Source organism: Spermophilus citellus (genome assembly GCF_964194105.1).
Source record: "Spermophilus citellus genome assembly, chromosome: 3".
In the NCBI taxonomy this organism is placed as follows: Eukaryota; Metazoa; Chordata; class Mammalia; order Rodentia; family Sciuridae; genus Spermophilus; species Spermophilus citellus.
The window spans coordinates 51,553,528-51,573,488 of record NC_138184.1 but is presented as its reverse complement, the minus strand read 5'-3'; the positions used below and the strand labels follow the sequence as shown (position 1 = coordinate 51,573,488).

General features: G+C 35.5%; 1 protein-coding gene across 3 annotated transcripts in view; it reads left to right on the top strand.

The window, feature by feature from the left end:
* LOC308645348 (phosphatidylinositol-3,5-bisphosphate 3-phosphatase MTMR3-like) overlaps positions 1 to 18,370 on the top strand; it is a 50,992-nt gene extending 32,622 nt beyond the window's left edge. The window contains exons 8-12 of one of the 3 annotated variants that reach the window (XM_081287393.1): positions 2,298 to 2,464; positions 9,119 to 9,215; positions 12,054 to 12,167; positions 17,717 to 17,925; positions 18,029 to 18,368. In XM_081287393.1, coding sequence (XP_081143519.1) covers positions 2,298 to 2,464; positions 9,119 to 9,215; positions 12,054 to 12,167; positions 17,717 to 17,925; positions 18,029 to 18,078 — 637 coding nt within the window. In that variant the 3' untranslated portion in view covers positions 18,079 to 18,368. Of the gene's footprint in view, positions 1 to 2,297; positions 2,465 to 9,118; positions 9,216 to 12,053; positions 12,168 to 17,716 lie in introns of all 3 variants that reach the window. The other 2 variants (XM_081287392.1, XM_081287394.1) reach the window with 2 other exon arrangements.
* The last annotated feature ends 1,591 nt before the right edge of the window (positions 18,371 to 19,961 follow it).

The window sequence follows — 19,961 nt, the reverse complement described above, 5'->3', positions numbered from 1 at the left end:
AAATAAAGATATTGTGTCCATCTGCACCTTAAAAAATGAATATATGGTTTGGTAAACGTGGCAAAATATCTTCTTGAAAGTAAGCACTGTTAGGAATATTTTCTGAGTAGTTCCTACAATATTTTTTTCAATATTTTGCTTATGTTGACAAATGCTTTATTTTCCATTTGGAAATAATTTCAAGTTTTTTAAAGTGCAAAAATAAAAACAGCATAAAAGGTGAATAGTATAACATGTGAACAACAGAGTCACCTGTAGTTAACACTTTACCCCAATTTGCTTTATCATTCCCAGAACCCTTCTGAGTATTATGATGTGTGTGTGTTTAGGTGGGGGGTGTTTGGAACGGAGGAGAGTTTCCTGAACAAATTGAGAGTAAGTGAGGTAAACATGATTCTTAATCCCAAAATACTTTAAAGTGCTTTCTTAAGAATAGGGATGTTTTCTTCCATAACCATGGTATCATTCTCAACATCACAGTTTTACATTGGTAATACTGTTATCCAGTCTACTATCCATGTTCCCTTTTTAAAAAAATTTTAGTTGTAAGTGGACACAATGCCTTTATTTTTATTAATTTATTTTTATGTGGTGCTGAGGATTGAACCCAGTCCCTCACCTGTTCTAGGCGAGCGCTTTGCTACTGAGCCACAACCCCAAATCCATGTTCCAATTTTGATAGTTGACCCACCTCATTCAGTGTGGGAACCCAGTGTAGCTCAGATAATAAATACATTTAGTTGCCATAATTCAGTAGCCTTCTTTTAATCTGGAACATTTTCCACAACAGCCTTTCTTTGTCTTTTGTGACATATACATTTTGAAGAATATGGTCTTTTCTTTTAATAGAATGTTTCTTATTTTGTGTTTGTCCTATGTTTCATCAAGATTAAATTGATGTTATACATTCCCAGCTGGAATACTGTGTATTCAGTTGGAATTTTGTATTGTGTCCTTTTCACGGCATTATTGTGTTACATCCAGAGGTGAACAGTCTACTTGTCCCTCATTGGTGAATTTTGATTATTTCAATCAAGCTGTCATCTGATTTCTGTGTAATTTCTATATTTTCTTCCTTACAACTAATATAGTCTAGGGAAACACTCTGAGAAAATGTCTTGCTTCTCATCAAAACTTTTCCATAAATTTACCACTCATTGATTATTTTTATCTCATCTAATTTTAACTATAATGGTTGCAGAATGATATCTGAAATGTGCCTTTTAAATTTAGTAGCTCTAGAAATTTTAAATTCTGAATATGTTTATTTTATCCCTTTGACCTGTTTTGAGATACCAATAAGCATTGTATGTCAGCATGTCGATGAGTCAGATTGATTGGGACAAGGAAGAGGTATAAATGCTGTCCTTATTAGTTTTCAAGTAAATATTTAAGTTGCATGTTAGCCAGTGAGATTTGGTTTACTTATGATGATAGTGACTATCACTCATAGTTTTACAAAGTTTGCTTATTAATTACTCAGGCTTAAACCTCAAATACTTAATTGCTAAAAAAACAGTTTGCATTTATTATTTTAACCTCTTAATTGTACATAATGAAAATTGCAATTGATAAAATAGAATTTGTTTTGTTCTCTGCATGTTCACAGCTGAAAATTTCAATGTAATCTGTCTTATTTGTATCCAGACATGCTGATTTGTCCTCATTGCTAAACAGACAAATTTTGATTACTCCATAGCTGGCTAAAAATAGTATTTGTGTGTTTTTTTTTTTAACCTTGGTCTAAAATGTCATAACAAAACTAAAAGGACTCTTCTAAATATATTTCTTGAAAGGGACAACCATAATACTGATTGAAGAAGTAGAATGAAATCTCGTTCTGAAAGACAATAACTGCAATTTTATTTTAATTATTATAATTAATCATTATAAGGAGAGGTTTCATTAGATTATCAGATTTTCCAATGTCCAGCTCTCGTCTTTTTTAAAAAAATATTTATTTATTTTTTAGGTGTAGATGGACACAACACAATGCCTTTATTTTTATGTGGTGCTAGGATCGAACCTGGGTCACCCCCGTGCGAGGCGAGCACTATACCGCTGAGCCACAATCCCAGCCCCAAGCTCTTGTCTTTTTGATATTTTACACTGCTGGCTAAAAATTTTTGGAACTGTTTTTTATTATAAACAGTAGTGAATATGTAAATGATTGCCTTTGATGCTTTCTGTTCAGTTAGTAGTTCACTATAAATAGACACTCTCAAAATGGTGCCTTTTCTTAGATTTCATAGTCAGCTGTCATCTGATTATATTCATACTTGTTTGACTTTACAAAGGTGTCAGTTCTCAACCTTTGAACAGTGTCAAGATTGGCTTAAGCGACTGAACAATGCAATCAGACCTCCTGCTAAAATAGAAGATCTCTTCTCATTTGCATATCATGCTTGGTGCATGGAGGTCTACGCCAGTGAAAAAGAGCAACATGGAGACCTGTGCAGACCAGGTAACCCTTTCTAAAATGGGGCTGGAGGTAACCTTAATACAAAATGGGGTGTCTTAGTACTCTTATATTCCAATCAATGTATATTTTATGGATCATAGCAGGTGCCTATTTTCTTCTAATCCTTTTAAGAACATATTGTTGTCAGGGGAAGGGAAGAATAAAAGATTTGGTATTGTGTTCTATACCTAAAAGCAACTATAATAAGGTTCATGGGTATTATGGAATCCCATTTGAAGGGAGTTTCGAGTTTTGTGTATAAGTTTGGGAAGACTTCACATTAAATGACTTTTGAGCTGGGTGAGGTAGCACACACCTGTATTCTTAGTGACTCAGGTGACTGAAGCAGGAGGATCATGAGTTCAAAGCCAGCCTCAGCAACTTAGTGAGGCCCTAAGGAACTCAGGGAGACCTTGCCTCTAAACAAAATATAAAAAAGGACTGAGGATGTGGCTCAGTGGTTAAGGACCTCTGGGTTCAATCCCCAGTCCAAAAAAAAAAAAAAAAGGCTTTTGAGTAGGCTTTGAAGGTTGAATAGGTGCTCATTGATTAGAGAATGGGGAACATTAGATAGCAAGTAGCATGAATAGAGGTACACAGGTTTGAGAATAGGGAATACAAAATAGCTTTTTGCTCTCATAGAATTTTCAAGGTATAAATTAGCAGTAGTTACCCCTTTCTGCCCAAAGATGAAAAAACAAGAAATCCAGAAAGGCAAATTTGTCTTCCTCACTGACAAATACAGAGACGCTGAGCCAGTACTAAAACCCAGATTTCCTGAATCCTCATATAGTCCTTGTCTCTTTCAGTTTCTTTCTCCCTCTGAAGTGGCTTTGATCAAGATCATGTTATTTCTCTGCATTCAGTTTTCTGTAAATATTATGCTCCCATAAGTGGAACTTTGCTGGTCCAACAACAACTCTTCAGTGTGTCTTGAATTTAAAAGCAGTGGAAAGTTGTAAGCTCCCTTACTTTTGGGACTTTTTTCTTTAAACCTGAAATTTTAATACTGAATCTTCAATTTTTGGTGTCTGCCCTGGTCATTTAAAACATTTGAGGCTAAAGGGACTATGTTTATATTACTTTGTTTCATGACCCATCAATGATGGAAGGGAAGCTTTTGGTTCAGATTCTTGTCCTATTTAATCAAAATGCTTATGACAAACATAAGCCTTGTCTTACTTTAAATGATGTTTGATATATACTTTTGCTTGATTCTTATGACTTCATCAATCAGGCAGGATAGGTTGGTATCCTTGTTTTAGGAGCCAAAGAAATGGAGACTCAGAAAAAGGAAAGAAACACAAGAAATGGGGAGCTTAAAGGTAAAGCCTGTTGCCATGTTCTACTACTAGTCAGTAAGCAAGGTAGGACTTAAAACCAGTCCTCAGTTATTGAAAGCCAAGGTGTGGGGTGCTATAGCTACCTAGTGTGAAGAACAGAGGTACCTACCTTCATGGAGCCTTGGGGGCAGCCTCAGAATCCACAGTATACTGAGCCTGTCTAGGCTGGTGGAACCCAGTCATTCACAAGAAACAGTCCCCACCTTGAAAGTTTCTCACTTTCCTTTCTTGATAGGTGCCCCCTCTTTTTCCTGTTTTTCATTTTTCTTGAGATGCTGTCATATTTTAAATTTATTTTTGGATTTGTTTATGGCTCTTTTCAAGTTTGGAGGATTTTAATGGTCAAGTTTACAGGCAACAAAGTGTATGAATCTTATGTGTTATGTTTTCTGAGTTTTTAATCATTGCCTCTTATTTATTAAATTTTTAGTTTCCACCATCTCTTAGGATAATGAATTTATTTAAGAGTGCATCATACTTCATAATGTTATATAAGAATTGTGATTTGTTGAGGATCCCTAACTCTAAAGAGACATTTCCCAATTTGGGGTTGTCAGCTTACTTTCTTCTGTCCTTTCCTTTCACTGAAAAGTCCTCATTTAAAAAAAAAAATTTTAGTCATCAATGAACCTTTATTGAGTTTATTTATTTAGATGTGGTTCTGAGAACTGAACCCAGTGCTTCACACATGCTAGGGAAACGCTCTACACTGAACCATAACCCAGCCCCAAGTCCCCATCTTTTTAAGAAGATTTATTTATTCCCTTGATACTTTCAGTTTCTTTTGTATTTAAGCCAACTCTTAGGGCATTCCTAACATGTGCTAAGTCAGAACCCCACTCTTTTTAATTATGGGTAGCTTTGCCCTAAGAGGGGTCCCCTAGTTTTTCTCTTCCTGATAATGTCTGGTTTCTTGGCCATCAGGACTTAGAGATATCTACAGTGTCCTCTGTCTTCCCACAGGCTTATTATACATGTAAGTGGTAAAGTTCTGATTTTGGAGTTCAAAAACCTGAATTTAAACCTATACTATTTATTTGAAAATAATATCAGATAAGTCATTCATCCTTTCTGCACTTGGGTCTCCTTTGTTCTTCAAACTGGGATATTCATACTCTTTCTGTCCGTACTGATTCAGCTGGATGTCCTAAAGAGCAAATCTTTTAATGCTACAGAGTTCAGTTCAGTAAATGTTTTGGGTGCCTCCTATGTGCAATGGTTGTGAAGACTCTTTGAAAGTTATGCAACTTACAAGGTAATGCTGTCATAACCAATGTTGGAGATTCTCTGAGTAAAGGTTACCCTTTGTTCCTTCCCAAGACACAGGGTCCATGCTGAAATCAACCTGCCCCTGCTCACATGGAATGTATTGTATTTTAGTGACCTTAAGTGTGTTGTATTATGGCTTTTGTCCTTTCATGTATTTTCACTATGGACTACAGAAGAAAAATTTGCTTTCAATAAGAAACAGAATACTCGTGGTATTTTTAAAAGCCAGTTCACCTAGTTCTCCTGTCTCCACCCACTATTGTTGAGTGTTGGTTGTGGCTACAGCATTCATTACTCACCGTTTATGAGCATACCAGACAGCCACATTCTAATAAGTCATCTGAAAGGTGAGACAACACTTTTGAGATTTTTTAAAGTGATGCCTTTGTATAATCTGCCTCAATATGTGAGATCACAAGCATAGCCTGAGAGTTAATAGTCTTTCAGCAGTTAATAAAGCCTTTTATCAGTTCTTTGCACCTAGCTTGATAAGATTAGAATGTATCAGAGAGGAGGAAAATGGCCAAATCACATGATTATCTTGGTACTAATATAAATTTTAGTTAAGCCAACGATACTGTGGCCATAACTCTAGGTCTTAATCAGCTTTGGAAAAAGTCTTAGCATTGCTATTGGAGTTCAGTGGTGAAACCTGTAAAAGTTTTCACCAAACCCTTGATTCTGTCCTTAGCCCCATCTCACACTTTATACAAGGAGTGGATTCAAAGCTTTAGCTTCTCTCCCATGTCTTTCAGCTTCCTGCTCCTCACTGCAGCTGGCTTCTTGGTGATGCCTCTGTATTAGAGCATTAGTCTAGAGTCTTGACAGATGATTGGGCAGTTCAACTACTAGTTTAGCATCAGGTGAGAAATGACCATTAAGTGCCTCTTGTTTTTCCATTAACAGCATATAAGTCTCAGTCTTATCCAGGCTTGAATACAGCCCAGGAAGTATGTACCTAGAGGACTCTCTGGGATCTCTGTACATATAAAAGGGTGATTCTTCCCTCCATATTTGAAAATTTGGAGACGTAGTTTTTACCCCTCTGAGTCTGGTAGGGTTTGCTTTCTCACATGCTGGGTAAGAGCCTATCTCTTTTATCCTAGGCCTTTGACATGAGTGTATTGTGGGTTTTAATACCTAGAATCACCCAATGAGCTAGATTTTGGGGGGAAGAATTTTTTTTGAATGTAGATTGATTCTGTGATTATGATAGAGGGAACTTATTTTTTAAAGTAAGTTTTATCTCCAGTGAAATGAAAATTGTTGGATTGTCTATAATTGTAGTAAAGAAATACTAAGCATTAACAAGAGACAGATCCCCATTTGGGAGTGAAGGACGCAGACAGGAAGAGTTGAAATGGAAATATAAAGCCAAACAAAAACCTTATAGTCACAATATTTAAAATAAGTTCTGATATTACAACGTATACAATGTTGAATAAATTAAGACATGGGAATGCTGAGGTAGAAATTCTTATGAGGAATATAATATGTTTTATTCACTTTTCTGGCTAAATAAACATAGTGAACATTTAGCACAAATTTCAAAAGCTGAATTACTCTTGTCTATAAGATCTGCTGTTAAATTTTTATTTTATTATGTGGTGCTGAGGATTGAACCCAGTGCCTCACATCTACGAGGCAAGCGCTCTGCTACTAGCCACAACCCCAGCCCAGATTTTTTTAAAAAAAGCATTCACTAATAGGTCATGAAATCAAATTGTAAAGAAATGAATTAAAATGAGAAATGTCAAAATGCATCACACACATGGTAAGGGTATTGTTTGTGAAAATCTTTCAAAAATATAAATGTAAAAATATTTTAAACTGTGTTGTGATGTAAACATCAATGTAATTCATATTGTGGGTCATGATAGTCAGTTTCAAAGTTTGTGAAGATCACTGATTTATAGGATAACATAAAATAACAAATTTTCTATGGTCATTAATCAGTATTTATTTTTCTGTGTAAAGATCAGAATTTTGTGCTCTGGATGGTGATTCTAAGCCCTTCTTTAACTGTTGGTTCTATGTGGCAAATTGTTGCTAGTAGTTATAGTAGGTTATTGCCAGTGATTGTTTTTGAATCACAAGATCTTTATGTTGGCTAAGATGGAGAGATTAATGTAAAACATCCTTAATAAAGGTATTTTTGCCTTTGCAATATTTTGGACCTGTTACCAGGAAGAAGGAGGAATATCTTTTCTTTCATTACTGAATTTGGAAGTTGCCAGTTTTACAGCCTTTAGATTTTGATTTTTGAATGAAAGACTTCCTGTTTTGTTCTTCATGGTCAATATTCCTTGCAATTTGTTGACAGATGGCACCCCATTTGGATAGCTTTTTTTTCCTATTTGGAAACCTACTACATTGCTTCTAAAACTTTTCCAAATGGAGCAGATTCAGCTATTATTTCTCTCTGCATCTCTGAACATCATCTTTTTATAGTTCTCCTTCAGGAAACACATAATACCCAGTCTAAGCTCAAGAAAAGCAGTTTAAATGGGAAGTAGTTTTATAGAATTGTCCTTCATTCAAGTAATTGCTGTTTCCTATTCTGTAATTCCTCTCCCAGGGAGAGGAAAGCTTTATGCTTTGATCATCAAAGCAGTCTGTTTTGTGCTTTTATTTGTCATTGTGATTTCTTTCAGCCCTCACCAGCATTTATTTTACAACCTGTAACACCAGGTTGTGTATGTTAGGGGTTTGCTAATGTTTTTGTTTTTGCTTTAATAATTTTATTTCTCTAGTAAATGTGTTTTTAGGGAAGAAGATATTTCAGACTTACTGACTTTTATGTTAGGTTCATTTTTACCTTTTTGCTTTCATATGAGGAAAAAAGCCAAATTCATCAGGGCAAAATAGCCAGATTTTACCTAGTTTTGGGTACTAGGAATTGAAACCAGAGGCATTTTACCATTGAGCTATACCCCCAGCCTTTTTTGTTTTTCATTTTGAGACAGGGTCTCCTTAAGTTGCTTACAGCCTTGCTAAGTTGCTGAGGCTGGTCTTGAACTTGGGATCCTCCTGTCTTAGCATCCTAAGTTTCTGTAATAACAGATGTGTGCCACTGAGCCCAGCAAGCACTTTAGTTTAGTATTGTGTTTCCTGGTGCATTTGGGTAATGGCAATTGGGATTCCATGACTACTACTGTAGTTCTGTAATCTCAAAGTCTCTAAAAACCAAAAGGCTTCTCTTACTGTTTGGTGACTTGACCTGACCTGATCTGAGCTGACAGGAAACTACTTGTAGCTTTATTAATCCCACTTGGTATGAATTACCCGTGTAGTTCACTGAGGGGGAAAAAAATTCAGCAAGGCATGGGGGTGCATGCCTATAATCCCAGCAGCTCTGGAGGCTGAGGCAGGAGGATTGCAAGTTCAAAGCCAGCCTCAGCAAAAGCAAGGCCCTAAGCAACTCAGTGAGACCCTTTCTCTAAATAAAACACAAAATAGGGCTGGGGATGTGGCTTAATGGTTGAGTGCCCCCAAGTTCAATCCCTGGTATACAAAAAGAAAAAAAAATCAATGCTTTATTACCTCCTGTTGAGATCATGAACCTAATAGTATAATATATGCACCATCTTAAAATTCAGAAAATTCTCAAGTTCTGAAATGAGACACAGTAGGTTTCAAATGAAGTATTGTAGATCATTATTACTCCTGGTGATCTTGTTAATTAATTTTATTTATTATGTCAGTCTGAGTGTGGAAGTATGAAAGTGACCAGTATGGTCAAAAGAAGGAACATGTGTTTTAGGGCCAGAGAGATAAGCCATAATAATCTGTCAGTCTGTTTGTTCTCTGTAAAATGAGCTATGCACTGTTGCCCTCATAGTTGATATTAGAGATTACATAAGTCAATTCTTGATCAAAGTTAAATTTCTTTCCTTTTTCTTTATAAAAATCTTAACTTGGACTTATTTATACAATTCCTGTCTTTTAACATATTTTTAACTGTAATGGAACAAGGTAACCATGGTTTTATTCTGTTTTGCAAAATGATATTCATTTTTTCCTTTCTGCTGTCTGTGGTCCCTAGGGGAGCATGTAACGTCAAGGTTTAAGAATGAAGTGGAGCGAATGGGTTTTGATATGAACAACGCCTGGAGGATTTCTAACATCAATGAGAAATATAAGTGAGTTATATGGGTCCCTGTAAACTGTGTTTGACAACCAACACCTTTGCAGAAACCCCAATTCTCATGTGGAAGAACATTTGAACCCAGAATTTTCTTTGAAATGGTTTTATTTATTAAGTTTAACCATATGATCATCAAAGTACTTCTTGAGCCTTTTATTCTGTTGCTTCCACTGGAGTGGAAAGTGATCCGGGAATCTTCCTTTCTATCCCTCCAGGCCTCTGTTGTTTTTGCACACGCATGTCTAGATCATATTGTGTGTACCTGTAGGTAAGCACATCATCACTTGGCATCACATGAGAATTACAATCAATGAAAAGCAGTGACAAAACCTTCAGAAACTAGTTTTTGTGACTTAATTTCATTCTGAATCTTATAAAATGGACACAAGTAATATTCTGGTCTTTTAATATGTTGATATAAAAGTAACTTCATAATCATTTCCCCATTAAATATTCATGTAATAATTATTAAATATTTAGCTATTACTTGTTTTCTTGAAACATGTAAGTGCTTTGGTGGGGAGAAGACAGTTAACTACTGTGATTTCGGTTATCTGAGTTTCTGTAAAACAAAATTGTCCAGAAAATTTAAATTAAAATATCCTTTTCTTAAGTTTCCTTGCAGCACTAATCATCCTTTGGTTCTTTGAGCTGCCTCACTTTATGATAGCTATTTTCCTGGTCTATTTGTGTCTGACCATCACAGTATTTCATTTTTCATTGAAAAAACTATAGCTTGTTACTGTATACAGATTTTTTTTAAAAAAATATTTTTTTAGTACTAGATGGACACAATACCTGTATTTATTTATCTTTATGTTGTGCTGAGGATTGAACCCAGGGCCTCACACATGCACTCTACCACTGAGCCACAACCCCACCCCTGTATACTGCTCTTAACATGGACCTCACCCATGGTGTTAAAAGCCTGGGTGTTGTGAAGAATCACAGTCTGCAGATCTGTCTGTCATATCTTTACTTATTCTCAGTGACAAGTTGCAGCAGAGAAGGAGAGTGAAGACTGGAGAAGGGAGAGCCTTAGAACCCGAGATTACTACAGGCTTTGCTGATTATAACTCCCCTTTTCTAAAATGGAATTGCTTACTCAGAGTGAGCAGCTAGTTCTTGCTTAAGGGCTGACTTCTGGATAATGTTGTACCTAAAGGACAATGAACATAATGTTCAGAAAAATTGGTGAGTCAAAAACCTGAATTAAGCTAGGCACAGAGGTATATGCCTATAATCTCAGTGGCTTGTGAGCCTGAGGCAGGATGATTCGAGTTCAAGGCCAGCCTCAGCAAAAGCGAGATGCTAAGCAACCCTGTCTCTCAATAAAAGAAAAAAGGGCTGGGGATGGGGCTCAGTGGTTGAGTGCCCCTGAGTTCAATCCTGGGTACTGCGCAAGAATGCGTGCGAGCATTTTAAAGCTCGTATATTGGTCATTAGGAAGATAATAGGTTCATTATACATTGTGCAGGTCTCTCTCTCTCTCTCTCTCTCTCTCTCTCTCTCTCTCTCTCTCACACACACACACACACACACACACACACACACAATTATTTAAAAACAAAATCCCTAATATGGATTTAAAAAATTAACTTCTTGTCTTTGAGTCTACTAGTTCCACTCTAAAACCAGTCTTTGGGTCATTGTAAAGTTCTATAAAAGGAAGAATGAGAGCCAAATCTCTTGAGTTTAAAACAGAATGAAAGGAATGAAACTCATGGTTAGAATATTAATCATGATCATTGTGTCCCAGGTTAAATTTATGGAGTAGGTGTTAGAAAGTTTGTATAGCTGCTCTTGATCATAGCTGTTTTCTTAGTTGAGTGGCTTTTTAATTCATGAAACTTTTGTCTTCTGGAAATTAAGAAAACGGTTATCATAAGGAGAAGGGTACAAAGTGATAAAAATCTCCAATTCCCAATCCAGTGCATTTTTCTATTTCTTCCTCTAATGCACAGAATAGTCTAGAGTAGAGGGTGGTGGTGGTGGAGGTGGTAGAGTTTGTGTGTGTTAAGATTTGGATTAAAGTCTGTGGCAAGCTTCACTGTTAAAAAGGAAGATTGGGTTACCCACAGAGAGAGACTGTACTGTAAATACAAACCTATCAGAAACACAGCTTCCTGTGACACCAGCTTGACTGGCATGCAGCTAACATCTTCTCTTAAAAAAAAAAAAAAAAAAAAAAAGTTTTTTTTCTTCTTGAATATAATTTGTTCTGAAGTGTGTTTTATAGACATTATGATTATTAGCTCATTCACATTACTAACTTGGCTCTCAAGGAGACTGTGAGTGTGCACCTACACTGGCATGTGGTATTGTTTCTTTATACTCATGGCTGCTCCTGTTACCTGTAATTAGGACAATCTGTTTGGTTCAAATCAAAGAGTGAATTACTCATAAGAGGTCTTTGGAAACTTGAAATTGTGAACCTTTATCCTTTTTCACATTTCCTTCAACAAAGGTCTGAATGACTAAAGGTCTGTTAGAGGTGAACCCCCTGCCCCAATAATTGGGTCTTGTGTAGATAGAAATTACCTATGTATTTGTTACAACAGAGAATTATAATAAATAAGGAGAGTGCCCCTCAACTCCCCTACATCCTGCTTTCTTGGATAGATTGCCAGATTCTCAAAGGTAACATCAAAAGCAACAATCCAAGAGATATATAAGCAAACATTTATCGTGCTTCATTCTATTGAGACCAAAACTCAACTAATGCCTCCTTGCCTTTTAAGTGGTTTTGTAATAGCATGATCAGAATCTCTGTGCTGGCTCACCTATTGTCTTTCCCTCCCTTCCCCATCCCCCTTTTCATCTTTCTTATTAGGTTATGTGGTAGTTATCCACAAGAGCTCATAGTGCCTGCCTGGATCACTGATAAAGAGCTAGAAAGTGTAGCAAGCTTCAGGTCCTGGAAACGTATCCCTGCCGTTGTCTACAGGTAAGTGTAAGATGGATTAGCCCCAGCTTTTGTTGGTGCTACTGCTTGTTCGTTACTTGTGGTCTGCTGTCTCTGCTATTGCTAATCTAGGGAGGGAACGGTTCAGAGAACTTTCCAGGCAAGTCTGTGCTTCCTTATTGCTAAAGCTGCTTTTCTAGTAACACACTGATAATGCATCCTGTGCATTAGCTGGTGATTCAGTTGACAGTGATGAGAAAATTTTAATAGAAAAGCAGATGGACTTGTTATTTCAAGATCCTTCCTAGTTCATTCTGTGAGAAGATCATGTGCTGGTACTGCATTTAGCTTTAGATATTAGCAGGGCTTTTGGATTGAGAGAGGTGAGTCCTAGAAATTGAGTCTTGAGAATAGTGTTGAATCATCTGTGATTATCTTTGTGATTGACACTTTAGCATGAGGAACAATTTTGTTTTGAGAGAGCATTTAGAGAAAAAGGGTGGGGCTGAACTTGGTTGAAGATTTCAAATATCCAAGCTGTGAGAACCAAGGAATGCAAGTTCTAGAAGGAGATGGTAGAATGGTGATGGAGTACAAGTTTTGGAGACACAGACTGGAGGTCAAGCCTATTCTGACATTCTTTGCTGTGCCCTTGAGTAAGTCTCCTAGCTGACCCCAGTCTTTTCCTAATGAGTAGAAGGGGAATGATAGATAGGTCTTACTTTGCAGATGTACTGTGACATCTGAATGAGGGCCTATAAACACTGGGCTTCTTCTTTAAGAAATGTTTGGAGCAGATTGTAGATTGTATACTTGAGTCCTGCTTTTATAATTCAGTGACTATCTCAGTTTTTACACTATCATGTTAAAATTTCTAGGAAGTAATTATTACATCCTATAGCATTCTCCATTTCATTTTTCCACTTTACAGACTAATTGGTCCAAGTCAATGGATTAGTTAGAAACTCTCTGATGCCAGGAGGCATTCCACTGAAATATCGAGGTTGTAGGAAGGGATTTCTCTCCTTGTGGAGATCTTATGGAGATAACCAGATTTTCATTTAGTTCATTGAAGGCAAATTCTGATGCTCAACCTGAATACAGATGGAAAGATTTTTGCTATGGCTCAGTAGAACCCATTAAGTTTTCAATCTCAGTTTTCATCACTCTTATTTTCAGACAGTCCTAAAATAGTAGGTCACCAAATTTACCTATCACTCAAGTGGTAAGGATGACACAAGAATTGGAGAGCAGTAAAAACTGAAGGGATTTATGACTCTTAATCAATGATCAGTCCCATTAGAATGGGGGAAGAAGCCAGCCACTGCTCTGGCCAGCAACTGCTTTAGATCAGGCATTTGCAAGGACTGCTGGCTTTGAACATAAGGGGGAAGTACTCTCATTTTCTAAGTTAAAGGCTGTGATTGAATCTCCCTTTTGGCAGAGAAGCCTAAGAATACTAGTTGAAGAAAAACTAGAGTATAATAAAAATAAGAAGCCTTTTTTCTTTTCTAAAATTTGTTCTAGAGGGCATGAACTCTAGAGCTTTTTTCCCTTTGTAGACACCATAAAAGTGAAAACTCTTACTCAAGATTACAAATGAAAGTTCATGGTATAGCTTTTGTAAAGCCAGATAGGTTTTCTGGAACTGGTTGTTCTATCTCAGAACATATATCTTTTTTTAAAAATATATATTTTAGTTGTAATTGGACACAATACCTTTCTTTTATTTATTTATTTTTATGTGGTGCTGAGAATGGAACCTAGCAGCTTGCTCATGGTAAGCGAGTGCTCTACTGCTGAGCCACAGCCCCAGCCCCAGAACATATATCTTTTTTTTTTTTTAATGAATTGACCTTGTTTATTTGGCAATAGATTTTGATATTTTTTTCTGTTAACTTGTTATGGTTAATTTAAATTTAACTTATATTGAATATTATAAAATACAAAATTTAGATTAAAACTACTGTTTTAGAATCTTGCTTAAAAATAAAATTGTAATTTCTCCTTTATATTTAGTGTTGAAACAGTAAAATTAGATGAAGGTTAATTTTAAAGCATCATAAACCTTGTAATTCTTTAATATTTACTTAAGAAAGTATGCTAATCATAATCCAGAAAATTTATATGAAAGAAATTTTAAAAGTTATTTATAACCACATCAGCTATTATAATATAGGAATATTTATGCCCACTCTATATTAAAGAATGGTCTTTACTTGTAATCATTGATATACAGTTTTATATGTGGTTCTTCCATTTAATATTATTCATGTTTCTAGGTGTTTTCACAATCATCTATTTTTAATACACCAGTTAATCAAGTGGATTAATAATATTATTTAGCTGTTTTTTTTTTATTTTAGAAAGGCAAACTTATAATTCCTGATACAGATTTCATTAGTTTTTGTTTAATGACTAGAAATCCTTATGTCTTCAGAAAATATTACATATTCATTGAAACACACTACCTATCTAGTGATTTATTATATATCTACATCATATTTATTAGATAAGAATTCCAATTACTTTTATGTAATAAAAGTAAAAAGGAATTTTGCATGTTGGCTATGTTTTACTTTATACATTATTTTTAGGCCTTTATAGAATATAAAACTTAGAAAAAAATTCTCAACTAATATTCTTATTTGATGTAAATGACTCAAACTATAGAACATATCTTTTATCTGAGTGCCAAACTGGGTTGTTAGTTGGCAGATTTTTTTTTTTTTTTAAAGGGAAACATGAAGTATGTTTGGGACACTCTATCACTTTCTGTTCTACCAGCCTAAGTGGCAGAGTGCTTCTGAATATGACAGACACCAAATTCAGTAAATACGTTACGTGTGTGTGTGTGTGTGTGTGTGTATGTGTGTGTGTATGTATGTGTGTTACATTTTGTATTTTGTGGTAATGATTCCTGAGGTTGCCAGTAGCCAGTTACTAGATAGCACCACGCTGAACCAATGCCTGATTAGCGCTTTCTCCTGCTGTGATGAGAGAACACTTAATTGGATTTATAACTGAAGACAGAGATTGCTCTAACATAGCAAGATGGTGCAAAGAGCACCGTCTGTAGTGCGATTCACAGCTCCCCACTTTGTGCATGTGGTGATTATTAGTAACTCCTAATCATGTAGAGGGCTTGCCTAACCTATAAATTGGGGATACTTCAAAACAGTTGTTTCTGTGTAAAATTGAAGCTTTCAGTGTTTTAGTGAGGCTCATCCATTGGCTATCTCAACTTCTGTAATTTTCCTCGTTCTCTTTATTAAAGTGATAGAAATACTGTTTAATTAGTGAGTTTTAACTGTAATGTTTGAGTTCTCTTTCATGAAGTCTAAAGCATTTTAGAAGGCAGTAGTCCAGTTGAAATATAGCCATTGACCCTTAAAATCCAAGACCTAGACTGAAAAGTGCCATATACTGTTCCTCTTGGGCAGTGCTGGGAAACATTGTGGAGGAAGAGGATGCTCAGGAAAGGTCCCACCAACCTCTTCTGTGAAGATTTGCAGTCATTTGCCTCAGTGGTTATCCAGTGCCTGTTATTTGCAAGGCATTGTTAAAAAATCAATGAGGTTTTCTTATCTTTTCTTTTTTTTTGTTATTTGTTTTTGGTACAAGGGATTGGATCCAGAGGTACTGCTTTACCACTGAGCTTCATTCCCAGCCAATTTTTCTTTTCTTTTTTTTTTGAGACAGGGTCTTGCTTAAGTTGATTAGGGCCTCCCTAAGTTACTGAAGCTGGCCTCCTTGCAAACTTGGGATTCTCCTACCTCAGCCTCCTATGTGGCTGGGGTTACAGGTGTGAACCACCACACCTGGCCAATGAGATTTTATGTCCAGTTTGGCTTCATTCAGCACATGAGCCAGTTCAGGGTGTTAGCACTATTTGTCTGTCCTGGTGAGGGAGGATTTAAAAACTATAAGTAAAGTGGTATTTTCAGGGAATTTGATTATTGCCAAATTGAATTTATTGCTCATGAGCTTTAGGATTAAAAACAATAGTCTTTCTCACTTTGTTCCCTGGAAAAAACATAGATTCAGTAGTATGTTTTATTTAAATCCATCTGTGTCATATATATGTTTGTGTGTATGCTTATACATGTTTAAAAAAACAATTTTAAAGGAAAGTAAAACATAAGTATTTTCCTTGGAGTTATAGAATAGGGACATTTAAATTTTTTGCTTATCATCTGTTTATTCTGATAATTTATTTTTACTGCCAACTGATTAGTTTTATAACAATAACAAATAGCTTAATTGAGCTATGCCATGTAAAATTCACACTTTTAAAATGTGCAGTTTAATTACTTTTAGTATACTATATTCAGAGTTGTTCAACTGTCACTACAATCAATTTTAATACATTTTCATCACCTGGAAGAGACATTCTGTACCATTAGCAGTCATTCCTTGTTCCCTCCTCAGTGCCCTTACCCCTGGGTAACCAGCAATCTGTTTTATCTACCTAGTCTGGATACTTTCATATAAATGGAATCATAAAATATGTGGCCTTTTGTGTCTAGTTTATTTCATTTAGCATAACATATTCAGGGTTCATCAGTGTTGTAGCATGTATCAGAGATTTACTCCTTTTTAGTGCTAAATAATTTTTCTAACCTTTTAATTGCTATAATTGCCTAATTAGAAAACACTTTGGGTTTTAATAGCATCTTAAAGTAGACTGTATGATTTCTGCTTTGGGAAAAAAGATCTGTCAGAGTATGATTTATTGAGGTTGCTATTCTTTTACTAAGAGCCTGAGGAAGGATAGTGGGCTTATTGAGCTATCTGCCTAAATAAGAGCAATTTTTGACTCATGAAATCTCAGATTTTGTCTAGGCAAGTGTTTTCAGTTCCAAAGGTAGGATCTGTTTGGGGTGTGTCGGGGAGAGTGGGGGGAAGAAGGCTCAGCAACTTTAATGAGGCCCTAAGCAGCTTAGCAAGACCCTGCATAAAATGTTTAAAAAGCGCACTGTAAGGGGGCAGCTGGGGATGTGGCTCAGTGGTTAAGTGCGCCTGGGTTCAATCTCTTTGTTTAAAAAAAAAAAAAAAAAGAAGCCCAAGCCGGCCATGAGTGCACAGTTGCTGTAGTAGACCCTCAGGAGTCAGTGAAGCAACACATTTTCCCCTCTAGTTCAGCATATATTATTCTAGGGTATTTAGGTACCATATCAGAAAGGAGGAGTTAGTTATTGACTAGAAAATTAATGTAGTATTTGTAGATCATTTTTTATTTCCTAGAAATACAATATTCAAATATTGAAATTATGAGTATTCATTTATTTTCTCTAAATGAATATTTCTCTATTCATTTTGTAAGTAACTTTACAGAGATCTCTGTGATGGTATGGTACTTGAGAAAGATACATACTGGTTTTGTTGTTATTGTTGGTGTATACATTTTTTGCCCTCTTTAATATTGAGACAACTTGAAGCCAGTTCAGGACTTAACCTAGAGTAGGTTGTTCATTAATGTGCTTAAACTTCTGTACCTTACTCTCTATGTGAGTGCAGAGCATTTGAATGGGCCTCCCTAAATATGTACCCTTAGGATGATACAGTTGTTTTCTCTTGTTCCGGCACAGGCACCAGAGCAATGGAGCTGTCATTGCCCGCTGTGGACAGCCAGAGGTCAGCTGGTGGGGTTGGCGAAATGCAGATGATGAGCACCTCCTGCAGTCAGTAGCCAAAGCTTGTGCTTCTGATTACCGATCGAGTGGTGGCAGCAAGCTGTCAACTAGGAATAGTTCCCGAGACTTTCCCAATGGGGGAGACCTTTCCGATGTGGAGTTTGGTAAGGTGCTACCTGCACCCACAGCAGCAGTTTTATCGTATATGAGAAACTTTTCTTGAAGTGGCCTTTTCTTTTTTCTTTTTCTTTCTTTCTTTTTTTTTAGTTGTAGATGGACACAATACCTGTATTTTATTTATTTTTATGTGGTGCTGAGGCTCAAACACAGTGCCTCATATGTACAAGGCAAGTGCTCTGTCACTGGGCTACAATGCTAGCCAGAAGTGGCCTTTTCTTTAGTACTTTCTGGAAGAGAATTTGATGGGATTATTTGAGGAGTCTTGAGTCTTGGCCAAGAACCAGAAGACTCTTTGTTTCAAGCCTGGCTGTCATGACAAGAATGGAGTATGAGTGTGATGGGGACTTGTAGTGTATCTATACTCCTTGTAGGGAGGTACCAAGTTTTGGACTATAGGTATAGAAATGAGATATAGGAGGTTGGGCTATGTGGATCTCCATGTTTACCTCAGAAGTTGGTTTTGGAAAATGAATTGTCAACTTTTAATAAGAAGGGAAAATAGAAAATAAACTAAGAAGAGTAGTTCATCTATCTAGGTCTGGTTAGGAGGTTTCATTTGAGTTTTTTGGTACTACAGCATGTGTCTCTGGTTCTAGTTTTCACAGTTCTCAGAATATTCCTGTTTTACTTTGGTTTTGGACTATATGGCGGGGGGTGGGGATAATAAACAAAAGTAAATTTACTAGCCTAACTTGTGCATTGAGTGAAGTTAAAATTTGAAAGTATTTTAAGAAAACCCACAGAATTAATACAATGAATTAATTGTTTCATTTCATTTAAAGTTTCTATTATATTTAAAAACTTCTCATGTTTTGCATTTTAATACTTCCATGTTTCTTACTAAAAAATTATTTTAAGTAAAATAATTTGTTTTTACATTTTAATATATTAAATATGAAAAAATGTGTAAATTAATTTTAGGTATGTTGTGCCAGCACTAAACTTGTTTTCAGGATATGTTGTTTTTGCTTTGTTTTATTTTCTTGGTTTAATTTGTTTTCACATATTTAGAAACACAAGAAAAATTGAAAAGCTAGCAATAGTTTTCATTTATCAATCAATCATAAGAGGTTATCTTGAAAGATCTATGTAAAAAATACTGAAACCAAATTGGAAAAATATCAATTCAGTTATATATATATATATATATATATATATATATATATATATACACACACACACACACACACACACACACACACACACACTCATAAACTTATGCTGATTCCATACATATTTGACTTCACCCAGGGATTTATATTTTAATGCAGAAATTAATAGTCTTCTTCCTGCATTAATATATCTACCAATTTCATGAGAAATTTTTGTATCAATTCAAGAATTTAAATGAAATGAAACTAGTCTTGCATAAGTCATATTAATGAATACTTTTGTAATTAATTAAACTTTGAATGACAAAGTCACTATAATTATTGTTTATATTTGCCTGTCAATGTGTCCCTATTGACATAGTAATGAAATTATTTTAGATAACTTGCCCAAAATAATTAAAAATATATTAATAATATATACATATATGGAGAGAAAGCTAATACTAGTGCACCAAAAATTTAATGAGAAATAAATTAGAATTAGGGCCATATGAGAATAATGTATCATTCTCATATTTGTGGTTTCAGTATCATAAAGGAATAAGCATTTTTATATATATTAGCTAAAGAAAGTGCATTTGGGCAAATGTATTTTGTATGTTAGTGCAAGGAAGGAATCCATGTATGTAAGTTTGTTATAGCAAACACATTGTTAGCAGAATTTATATCTTATCTTAGTGGTAACAGAAAGAACTCAATCTGGGTTGACCTAAGTACTAACATTACAAAACTCTCATATTCCATGGGTAAAACTTAAAAAAATGTTTTCAGGATTGAAACATACATGAGTATGTTTTAGTAGACATGATTTGAATAAAAGCCAAATGAAAAATTTACTATTTAAATAAATAAGTGACTTCATTGGATAATTGTATCTATGTTCAGCAAAGGCAAGAGATTTTCTTTTT